Raw genomic sequence first — 12,314 nt, 5'->3', positions numbered from 1 at the left:
TTTTTGAATTTAAAATTACATCTTGTTACACAATCTGTAAAATAGTATTAAAAACCCTTGCCTAGTGAGACATCTATAAGGATAAATTCTAAAGCACTGTTTAGAGTCAGAAATACTCTAACACAATTTCAATGCCTCAGAAGCACTACGTGTTGTTATCTGTAGTTGCACCCAATATCTGATAGTCAAAAACCCCCAGGCCTCAGAAGCAGTGGTTGTAAGATGGTATCACATTAGCGCCATGATTCCTGCATGTATCACATTATATTGCTTACTCTACACCAAGCATTCTGTAAGGGCTTTTCTTTTCACATGCTCATTTAATCCTCCCAACAATCCTTTAAATGAAATAGGTAGGTTTATTAGTTCCATTTTACACATTATTTTCATTTGATAATTGAGGCACAGGGAGATTAAGTAACTTGCCCAAGGAAACAGTAGACCCAAGCCCAGGCAGTCTGACCCAAAGCTCAATTCTTTTATTTTTAAATATATTTTTATTGAATTCAGAGAGGGAGAGGGAGATAGGAACATCAATGATGAGAGAACCATTGATTGGCTGCCCCTTGCACGCCCCCTACTGAGGATCGAGCCCACAACCGAGGCATGTACCCTCGACTGGAATCAAACCTGGGACCCTTCAGTCCACAGGCCGACGCTCTATCCACTGAGCCAAACCAGCTAAGGCCAAAGCTCAATTCTTACCCACTATATTGGACTAAAAGTTTGTGTGGCCATTTGGGTAAACTGATCTTGCACCTTTCCCTGTGAAAACCCACCCTAGTCTTTCTTCCATAGAGCTACCTGTCTTTTTCCACTAATGACATTTTTCCCTACATTCTCATACTCTCCTCTCTTTTTTCTTAAGCATAGGAAATGTGGGCAATTAAAAAAAAGGGGGGCAGGGCAAACTAATAGTTTTGGGAAGAAATACTTAAGCTCTGAAGTTGCTACTGAAATGTCATACTTGGTAAATTTCTGGGGGTAGTTAATTTCTGGGTCGCCTCCATGGCATTATTTATTTGGTGGAATATCTGTGTGACCATCCAGACACAGGATATACATTGTTTAAGAATAAAAATAATTGGTTATATTTTGTGTCAATAACAACATATTTTTGAAGCTATCTATATTAGCAGTTTTCCTAAGTAGTAGTTTAAGAGATAGTATAATGAAGAGAATAGTTGGCATTTATAAGATATTTTAAACTTATGGTTTTAATTAATTGCCTAATATTTAAAAAATAAACTGAAATTTGATTGTATAACTTTAATACTTGAAAATTTTTATCCAGAAGTTAACAACTTAATACAATACAGATTTGTACAAAAAACAGGAACTGTTAAAAACTTCTGATCATACAGACAAAAATATGACTAAGCAAAGATTAAAAAAGGACAGGACATTTTGTAAATATTGTAATGCTTTAAGTTACTGTGGCAGATACAAAAATCAAGAATTCATTAACAGTGTATAAAAAAAGCAACTATATGAATTTTTAGCTGTTTAAATTAACGAAATATAACAGTAGTGGTATTTTTTTAAAAAAATGAGGTATTATTACACTGTAAACCAAAAACAGCATAAATAAATAAAGGCAATGTGCAATTAAGTAATACATGGTTATACATTTTAACTAAACAAACAACAAAAATTTTCCAGTTATTTATGGACTTTGTCATTTAAAAGTCTGGCTTGTTTGTGTACTTCTTATTTAAAAGTGACATAACTATCAATAAACAAGCACATCACTAAACATGCAGACCAAGCCAGTACAATTTTCCATCTCTACCAAATAAAAACTTTGTTTACATTTTACTTAAAACACTTAAGTCTGGTTTCTTATACATGATTCTTTTGTGCTTATTAGTTAGTAGTAACCTACATTAAACATCTTGCTTTCTAGTTCAAGCAGTGTAAGAGGGAAGCAGTTTTATTTGCATATGGATTAAAAACAGAGCAAACAAAATGAAACCAACATGCCTTTAACTCTCTTAGGCTTTTCAAGAATTTTAAGAAAATCCTTTAAATAGTATGTCCAAATGAAAAAGCAGAGTCACCTCTGTTTCGAAGAGAATAATAAACCAAGTAGTAACTCCATTTCCTTAAAGATTCATGGGTTGGCTTCAGAACTGCAGGAAAACAAGCTGATTAGTTCCTCCACCCTAAAAGAATTCTGCTGGTTGGGTGCAGGAAGCATAGCAATAAGAAAATAATGTAGCTCAGAAAAAATTGTGGGAAGGTATTATTTGCGTGAGAACTAGATGCTGGTACTAAATGCTGGCTTCATTATTATTGCAAATATATCTTCAGAGTTTTCTGAAATAAAACTATCAAAGAATAATAGAGAAGTCTTGATTAGAAAATATTTGTAGCATGCTAATAAAACTGCTTCATTTGCTGTAAATTAAGAAAACCATTTACTGTCTGACTTAAAATACAGTTTCTTTTTACATGCTACTTTATTAGAAACTCCAAAAAGGGTACTTTTGAATTTCCCATATTCAGAATCCAGTGAAAAACAAAACATTTTGGTCAAAATGTTGAACTTGATTTTTTACACCAAGTACATCGTTTTAACACAAATTATTGTATTCACTGTTGTCAAATATTTTATCCTAAGCTTTTCTAAAAATTAGTGTTGCAGTACAACTGGTGATCAAAAAATATTAGAAATAAGCCTTGTACATCAATCAAAGTATATATAAAACAGTTATTTTCTTTTGTGCTTGTAATTGACTTAATTTATCAATGATTAGTTATCTGATTTCTGTTCTAATATCCCGACCCTTAAGAAGAAATGATCATTATACAAATATTACATTATACTTAAAGTAACTAGTGCCAAAGTGCATGCAGACTGACAATACTTAAAAGAATATAACCTGAATCCAATTAATCTGAAAATAGTTACACTCTTGTACAATCATCTTTATTGGTTTGTAAAAGCTGTATACACATCTAAAACCCTGAATTTACTTTGTAAAAATAAATCTTTAGCAACAAATGGCACTATCAAAATCCCATTATTCTCAGGCTATTATGGAGTTATTTACATGCTTTTTAGCAACAGTTGAATCTTACTAGGACGAAAGCCAGTATATCAAAAAACCCTGTAAATTGCATTTGCAGTTATACTTTTGTTTACCTCTATATGAAAATATGGCTACATGCCTTACATGAATGATAATGCAGCTATCTGTGTTGCTACTGTGTCCTGCCACATATAATCTGCCACTAGGTTCCACTGTGCCATCCCAGGGGTGCTTTCTTTATGGCACATTGCTCCCGAGTGGAACACTTGCGACAAACTACGTATGGAGAATGATAAAGTGCTGTAAAAAAGAATGACTGAACCCACCTGTCTCTGCCATCTGGTCTTTTCCCCACTCAATCAAGGTCTGTGTTTTTAGAAAATCATGCCTCCACTAACATACTCATATTTTATTTTGTTAAAAAATCAGTATTTTAAAGTTGGTGATCTTTGTCAAGGTGTTTTGAGACGAAAACATGAAAAGGTTAAAGGCACAATAAGAGGGAAGTGAATGCTACATATAAAATATGTTTCAAGTCTTCTAGGTTACTCAAGTCCAAAACCTTCTGAATTTGAAATTCCAATGATCAGTTTCTGTTTCAGGTCCTTTTTGCTCTTGTAGGGGGGAAGACAAAGTTGATTGAAGCAGGTGTGAGCCACAGGCAACCTAGGAAAAGAAAAATATTTTAAAAGATACTAAGCCTTAAAACACACACAGAATGCTTGCTGAGCAACTTTCAAAATACCATTCAAATCTCTTTTACTTTCCCAAGAGATGACTCATTATTTCCTTTAGTGAACAAATACTTATGAAGGGCCCACTATGTGTCAGGCACTCTTCCAGAAATGGGACTAGGTTTACAGACAAGACAGTCAGTGTCTGCTCTCATCAGACTTTCATTCTGGAGGCATTATTTTTGGATTCAGACAAATCTGAATTTGAATACTGTCTTCCTCACTTACTAGCTGTCATTTGTTCAAATGGCTTCATGTTTCCAAATCTCAGTTTCCTCATCATTACGATTCGGTAAACTATCCAATTAGGTTAAAAGATTAAAAGAGCTATCTATATAAAACACCTAGCAGAACAGTAGATGGTATGACTATTACTATTACCTCAATCTTGACTGTAAGAAGAAACAACAACAAAAATTTTTTGAGACATTTGCTACCCACACTTTTATTGCTGATGTCCTCAATGCACATACAATATTCATCCTCTGACTCCTTGTGATCAGCTTTCCCAACCTCTACCTGATGATATTGTCATCTTTGTTCAAGATTTCTACAGATTTTTTAGACTCTTTCCTTCAGTATCTATGAGCTCCACACCATCAGAATATTTGTCAGTGATAGCAGTGGGAAAGGACAAAATCCAGTTCAAGAATGAAAAGAAGAACTGACAGAACTCAGGAAATATATAGGGCAGCAGGAAAAATGATTATAATCAAAGTAGCGTCTACTCAAATCAGCTTTAGAAATTACAAGGTTAGGAAAAGAAGTAGATCAACATTAATCCATCAACATTATTAGAAAACTAGAGGCCCGGTGCACGAAATTCGTGCACAGGTGGGGGGGGGCGGGTCCCCTCAGCCCAGCCTGCACCCTCTCCAATCCTGGACCCCTCGGAGGATGTCCGACTGCCGGTTTAGGCTCGATCAGGATCCCTCTCACAATCCGGGACTGCTGGCTCCTAAATGCTCACCTGCCTGCCAGCCTGGTTGCCCCACACAGCCTGCTGTTCAGTCGTTTGGTCATCCCTCACTAACCCCCCTGCCAGCCTTGTCGCCCCACGCAGCCTGCTGTTCGGTCATTGGTCTGGTTGTTTTGGTTGTGATGGCCCCTGGCTTTTTATATATTAGGATAATTTAAAGCCATCATTATCGTCATCACTTTCATATGCAAAGAGCATTAGACTAAAAAAAAAAAAGAGGATTAGTACTAGAGGTACTTCTAGTACTAGAGGATCTCTAGTATTAATAATAATAGCCAAACCCCACCTTAGTATTTTTAATAAAAAACACCTTTAAATAAAAATGAGGGTTAGGCAGTATACTACTAAAAGCAAGGTAGTTCTAAAAGAGACCATAAAGCAGTAGATTTAGCAAAGCAAAAAGTTAATGGAAAGGGGTTATTATCAGTTAGTATTAGTATGTCTGAAAATTAATAGAGGACCTGAAGCCACAGTCTCTCTCATTTAAAGGCATGTTTACTCCCAAGATTTTTCTATGAAGATGACTTCAGAATGAAATAATCCTCTAATTATAAACATATTATTAGCAAAACTTATAGATTAAAAATAAAATTTTAATCTGGAAATTTTACCAATTAGTAGAAGTTTCGTTTTTTGAGATTTTAAAATTCAAATCAGCCATTCCTCCTACAGGGACTCTGTCACTTCCTGTAGTAAAATGTAGCAACTTCTTTTGAAGATCAAGAGGAAATCCAAGCACAACATCCCAAAAGTATCTGGAGAACACCAAAGGACATTTATATGAATGTCTTGAGGATCAGAAGAAAGCAGCAATTTTCAACCAATGTGCCGCAAGAATTTTTAAAATATGCAATACTTATTCCGCTAGGGGTATGACCTCTTTTCCCTTAGACTGTCACAAATAGAAAAATGACAACAGCCAACACAATAGCTAACCAGTGTGAATGAATCAAAATTATACCTAATTTTTTTGTCAGATCAGCAAAAAATATATTTTTTTTGTGTGCTGCAGAATTTTAGTAACTATGTGTGGCATGGCATGAAAAAGGTTGAAAATTGCTGGAATAAAGTAACATAAAAATAAGCTCTAAGGAAACAAAACTTCCCTAAACATACATAGTACTCTTACTGTGAAATTAAGGAATGACAAGCTTCTGTATATGAACTAGAGGCCCGGTGCATGACATTTGTGCACGGGAGGGGGGGGCTGAGAAGGTCCCTCAGCCCACCCTGCACCCTTTCACAGTCCAGGAGCCCTCAGGGGATGTCTGACTGATGGCCTAGGCCCATGGTCGGCAAACTGCGGCTCGAGAGCCACATGCGGCTATTTGGCCCCTTGAGTGTGGCTCTTCCACAAAATACCACGGCCTGGGCGAGTCTATTTTGAAGAAGTGGCATTAGAAGAAGTTTAAGTTTAAAAAATTTGGCTCTCAAGAGAAATTTCAATCATTGTACTGTTGATATTTGGCTCTGTTGACTAATGAGTTTGCCGACCACTGGCCTAGGCCCATGGGGAGTGGGCCTAAGCCGCAGTCGAACATCCTTAGTGCTGCCGCGGAATGGGCCACTGCACTCGCCAGCCATCAGCCTGGCTTGTGGCTGAGCAGAACTCCCCCCTGTGGGAGTACACTGACCACCAGGGGGCAGCTCCTGCATTGAGCGTCTGCCCCCTGTGGTCAGTGTGCGTCATAGTGACCTGTCATTCCACTGTTCAGTCCATTTGCATATTACCCTTTTATTACATAGAACTAATGTAATAAATGCATGTCCAGTTTGTGCACGGGGGTGGGGTGGGGGCGGAGGAGTGTTCCTCAGCTCGGCCTGCACCCTCTCCAATCGAAGGATGTCCTACTGCCGGTTTACAGGGATCGGTCCTGAACCGGCAGTCAGACATCCATCTCACAATCCAGGACTGCTGGCTCCAGCCGCTCACCTGCCTGCCTGCCTGCCTGATTGCCCCTAACCACTCTGCCTGCCAGCCTGCTTGCCCCCAACTGCCCCCCGCCGCTGGCCTGCTCGACCCCAAATGCCCCCCCCCCCGGCCAGCCTGATCACCCCCAACTGCTCCCCGTGCCAGCCTGCTCACCCCCAACTGCCCCCCTGCTGGCCTGCTCACTCCAAACTGCCTCCCCCCACCGCTGTCCTGATCACCTCCAACTGACCCCCACTGATGGCCTGCTCACCCCCCAACTGGCCCCTCTGCTGGTCTGCTTACCCCCAATAGCCCCTGCCATCTCATCCTGGCCTGATCACCCCCCAGCGACCCAAGGTCCCAGCCCTTCCTTTTTTCCTTTTTTTTTTTCAGCGCCTCCTTGAGCAGAGGCCAGGGCCGGCTAGAAGCAAGTATCTAGGATTTATTTATCTTCTATAATTGAAACTTTGTAGCCTTGAGTGGAGGCCAGGGAAGGTGGGAAGCTTGGCTTCCTCCTACGCCAGGGGCAACCCAAGCCTCCTGCTCAGCTCCAGCTCCATGGCCGCCGCCATTTTTGTTGGGATTTATTTATCTTCTATAATTGAAACTTTGTAGCCTTGAATGGAGGCCAGGGCTGGCTGCAAGCAGGTATCTGGGATTTACTTATCTTCTATAATTGAAACTTTGTAGCCTTGAGCAGAGGCCAGGATCAGACAGGGCGTGCAGGAAGCTTGGCTTCCTCCATTGCCAGGGCAACCCAAGCCTCCTGCTTGCTCCAGCTCTGTGGCCGGCTGCCATCTTGGTTGGGTTAATTTGTATACTCACTCCTGATTGGCTGGTGGGCATGGCTTGTGGGTGTAGCAGAGTGATGGTTAATTTGCATGTTTCTCTTTTATTAGTGTAGATTAGGTTTTTGACTAACTTTATTATAAAAATACATTTTTATAAAATTATAAAAGTGGCCCAACAGTGGATAGGACAACAGCCAGTTTTCTCCCACATAATTTTCTTATTTTTCAACACATTTGCTATTAAAATCCTATTTAGATATGTAGCATCCCTGAAATTCTAGAACCAAAGTCATTTTTTGAAAAGTAAAATTTCTATACTTTTATAGAAACTTATTTAGATCCCTCCCTCCTTAGAAATTAAATAAGGTGGTGTGGAACTCCACAGTAGTTCAGCTGACTGACTTGATCCTGAGATTGCAAGTTACACAAATAAACGAAACCACTTTGTCTTTCATCCCCTCTTCTGCGACCTCGCTATCAAAGTATGAAGTGCTTGCCTTATAGTTGAGTCAGTTTTTGCGTAGCCGTCATACTGAGTACTTCTCTGCAGAGCATGCATGTCCAGTTCAGGGCTTCCACACACCAGGATTTCAACCTCTTCTGGGCGAAGCAGCTGCCAATAATTATTTACCAAAAATGACAATAAAACATGATAATTTTAAAAAGTGAAATTGGAACTATTTTCACTGAATCAAACTATAAAAATCATGACTTCTCTTACAGTAAATCATTTTAAAAATATCCATTTATATTTTTCCTATTGAGGTAAGATATTTTTGCTTTCAAAAGTTTCATAAATCTTGTCAAACTACTAGGGCTCTCTCTCCCTTTTGCAAACAATAATTGCAGTTTGCCAGAAAAACAAGCAGATGACTAAATATGAATCCAAATTACAGTTCTTCCCCCAAACCCAGCTTGAAACTGTCTCAGCCGTTACTGATCTGCCTGCCTCCTTTCAATACCTCCATATCCCTTCCAGTAATGCACAGGATGTGTGCACTGTAGAGTTTAGGTACTTGGTTACATACTGTCTGCTTGTGTTACTCACTGGTTTTCTTTACCTACGTATGTTGTCTTCCACTTAAGGAGATTAAAACGGAAAAAGAAAAACCATGCTATGCCATTTAATTCCTTTTCCCCTCCCTCCACTCCCACAATTACCAGTGTGTCACAGACAAAACTCAGTGCTCCATTTTCAAAGATCCTTTCAACAACACACACGTGACCAAGGTTACTCTGAAATTAGCTCTCTCCTATGAAAGTAATTCAAATGAAAGACCTTACTCCAAACTCTCATAATAAACCTGAGGGGAAATAAAAGTGGCGTGATAGCGTGTGCCCTGGATAGCTGGGGTGAAGAGCACCAGTTCTTTAGTAAATTGCTTTTATCTTATATTTTCAACATGGAGTTCTAGATAGAGGCTGCCCCATGTTCACATGCCTCAGATAAGGCAAACCAATCAGAGTCCATAATGACTCTGGAGACAAACTACTTTTTCTGGGTAAAAGACAACTCAGTTGTCAAGGAATTCTTGAAGCAGAAGGAAGCAGTTATAAATATGTTCCTTAGTCAATATGAAGTGGCTTTTGCCCCCGAGCTTATGTGTTAACTGTTTTCTGTGCTTTGCCCCTCAGTATTAAGACCTTGAGCCCACAGGATTTCTTCATTCACTCTGCTTGGGGGAATTTTTTAAAGCCCTAAAATACATAGTATAAGACATAGCACAAGGGGAGGAAAATGGAGCTGACTGGTCTTTTTTCCCTTCAGAGAGTTAAGGCTGAAATGGGAGAACTCTTTTTATTTCTAGCTCTACCTTTAAAGAGTAGAAAATATTTTATATTTTAAAAGCTTATCTACTAAAATATTTAAGGAATTATTTGTCAGTTATTATCACACTATAAAACCTAACTGAAAGCATAATTTAAAGATTTAAACTCACCATAAGGGCATTTGAAGCACACACACTATGAAATCCATAATAAAATGCAGCAAACTGCTTATAGATGGATTTGTTGAGAAGAAAGTCAATATAAAGCTGTACATATTCTGAAAAGCAATTTTCCATCTGTTACATAGTAAAAGTAAAAGGTAAACAATAATGCATTTGAATTAAGAAATGGTGTCTAACTTACCTTTCCTATTTTGATTGGTAACTGGAATTTTTTCACCCCCTGGCTTTAAATTATAGGACTTAATTATTCCAAATTCTTCCTGAAAAACCTGATGGGAGATTCCACAAGGTATTTATTGGTACGGTTGATATGATAACAGGTTTTAGTGAACAGCTTTGTAAATTTTAAAAAGCAATTTTTCTCCATCTTAGTACAAATCACATGCATTGCAAGGTAAAAAAGTAGGTCTTTAACTTAACCCTCTCTGTTGAATGTTAAACACTTTACTGATATTCATAAAACACCTGTAGCCATTTAAGTGTTGTGGAGCTATGTGGATTACTTTAATTTCCATTTCCCAATTATTGGTAGGCTCCGGAGTGGGAATGAGTTTTGGTGAATTTCTTTAAGCACTTCCATCGATTGCTCCTTCACCTGTGTCTTCATTGTCTACTTCATCAGGTTAAGATCCTCTGTGATAGGGGATATTATTGGTATGTGTTGACTAAACCTGTTCATCTTTTCTAATAATGGGTGTTTCATAACAAATGGCATTTTTCATATATGAAATACATGGTTAACAGAAAGCTATTTATACCTGGAATGTTGAGTAGAAATCTTCCTCAACATTGCCCTCATATGACAGGAGTTCACTTAATCCACGGGCCAGCTCCTATAAAAAGAAATCTATTATCTGTGGTTTTAAACCAAATGGTCTTACCTAAAAGCAGATGTATAACTCACCTATATGTGAGATAGAGCAGAGAAACTTTCAGATTTTGAAATAAAGATAATATTTGAGATGTATTTTCCAGATAAAATATTTGTTAATGATTTCTACCATCTACCTTTTCACTGGAAAAGGTCATATAGGAGATAAATATCCAGTTCATACTGTTCTTATGCAGCAACTAAGAGCATAGTTCTCATCATGATTCAATGCTATCTGCAACTTACTATTTATAAGTTTGCAGTATTTCTCATTTTCAACTTACATTCTTAAAAATATGCTGATACACCTTTAAACACAAAAACACAGCATTCATGCATGTAAGTGGAGTCTATATTTTAGTTACAATGCCCTGCTTTTCCAAGAAGTTTAGAACAGTGGAAAAAACATTTTCCTGAATTAGGTTACAACGCATGCTACCAAGGAGCAAAGATTTAAACAAACGGAAAAAGTAACCAAATATTTTTTTTTAAATTTAGGTTTTATGAAAAAAGTTTTACTTTATTTTAAATTATTAAGAGATTACATAAAAAGTTTTCCATCCATTAAAAACAGAAAATTTTATACAAAATTTATATGGGCATAGATTGCAATTATTAATAAAAAATTATGGGTGCTGAAAATTATAATTGGGAGATTTGTGATTTTTATTAAGAACTCCAGGGACCACCAGGTGAACCCAAGGGAAGGGACTTACCATCTTTTTTTCAAAGATTAAATTTTTAATGACAAAATAACAATGTCAGTAGGTCATGAAGTTATATACTCAGATCTGCTACATTCAGGACTATAGACCTTTTTACCTGAGCCTTTGCATTTTCAAACCCCAATTTTTGTTGAGAACTGTCTTTATCAATACTGTCAATCTTAGACCCTCACCTGTAATACACTAGCTCTAAAATATTTATTACCCATTCAGTTAAACTTTCAAAATGATTTTTGTAAATGTATAATTAAATAAACTGTGTGAAGTTACAGAATAGTGCTTTTGCACAGTTTGAATACCCTGGTCTTATTTAATACAGCATATTTGAGAGTAGCTTTAGCAGAAGCAAAAAAGATAGTACACATACTAATTCTAGGTTATGCTGCCTCTCCTGTTTGCAACATAAACCCTCCAGTGTAATTTTCACGAGACTGTTGGGAAGATTTCTTATTGTTTCTGGACCATTCTGTTGTTCCAAGTATGGCTCGCCTCTCAGAGAAGCAGTGGAGTATTCATTAACATGGTCATGGAAATTATCGCATTTATTAACACCTTATTGAAGTCTCCATTGAGGAATATTTTGATTACTTTCTCTACCTTTTGTCCTATAGTCACAGATGTCTTTATATTAAGAAGCGTATCTACTATATGTTTCTCTTCAATTTCCTGTTCCCTCTTCTTGAAAACAGGGTATACAAATACATATGATAAAGAATTGAATAAAAAAGCAGTTAAAAATTTTAGGGTATATTTTTACCATCTATGAAATGGAAATTAGGTGCCAATTTTAATAGGTGCTTTTTTAATTAATAAATGAATAATCAATTTATAAAACATTTTTAAAAATTACCCACATTCCACCATCCTAACACAGCAGCAATTTTCCTGTTTGCTTTCAATCTTTATTGATGCATGTACAGAAACAGTTTTTTCAATAGTTGATCTCATAGTATAGGCACAATCTGGATTAATTATTAAAGAGCTACTAAAAGAATATAGGCTCAGGGAAATCTTCAGCTCCATAATATAAAACAACATATTGGCATTTAGTCATTTATAAAATATCCATTATTTACTAAAAAAATAAAAAAAAACTGGGTCTAAATGAATCAAATTAAAATAGTTTTAATCATAGAATCGGGCAATTTAGTGACAAAAATCACTAATAAAATTACGAAATTTATCAGTAAAAGATTTGGCAAAAACTAAATAAGTGGGGCAAAAAACATCCCAAAAATCTAAAATGAGACGGTAACTCAGAGATTAGTCTATTCCCATTGTTTTATAGATAAGAAAATTAAGTGATTCATCCAGG

At 37.1% G+C, this 12,314-nt stretch overlaps 1 protein-coding gene across 1 annotated transcript in view; it reads right to left on the bottom strand.

Moving 5' to 3' along the window:
- Positions 1-1,427: 1,427 nt before the first annotated feature.
- HECTD2 (HECT domain E3 ubiquitin protein ligase 2) overlaps positions 1,428-12,314 on the bottom strand; it is a 63,727-nt gene continuing 52,840 nt past the window's right edge. Inside the window, exons 16-21 of the mRNA XM_079792984.1 lie at positions 10,162-10,236; positions 9,585-9,672; positions 9,392-9,498; positions 7,949-8,064; positions 5,360-5,503; positions 1,428-3,701 (exon numbers count right to left, since the gene is read on the bottom strand). Coding sequence (XP_079649110.1) covers positions 3,581-3,701; positions 5,360-5,503; positions 7,949-8,064; positions 9,392-9,498; positions 9,585-9,672; positions 10,162-10,236 — 651 coding nt within the window. The 3' untranslated portion in view covers positions 1,428-3,580. The remainder of the gene's footprint in view (positions 3,702-5,359; positions 5,504-7,948; positions 8,065-9,391; positions 9,499-9,584; positions 9,673-10,161; positions 10,237-12,314) is intronic.

This window comes from Cnephaeus nilssonii, assembly GCF_951640355.1.
Source record: "Cnephaeus nilssonii genome assembly, chromosome: 16".
Classification (NCBI taxonomy): Eukaryota; Metazoa; Chordata; class Mammalia; order Chiroptera; family Vespertilionidae; genus Cnephaeus; species Cnephaeus nilssonii.
This window is presented reverse-complemented; position numbering and strand designations above follow the sequence as displayed.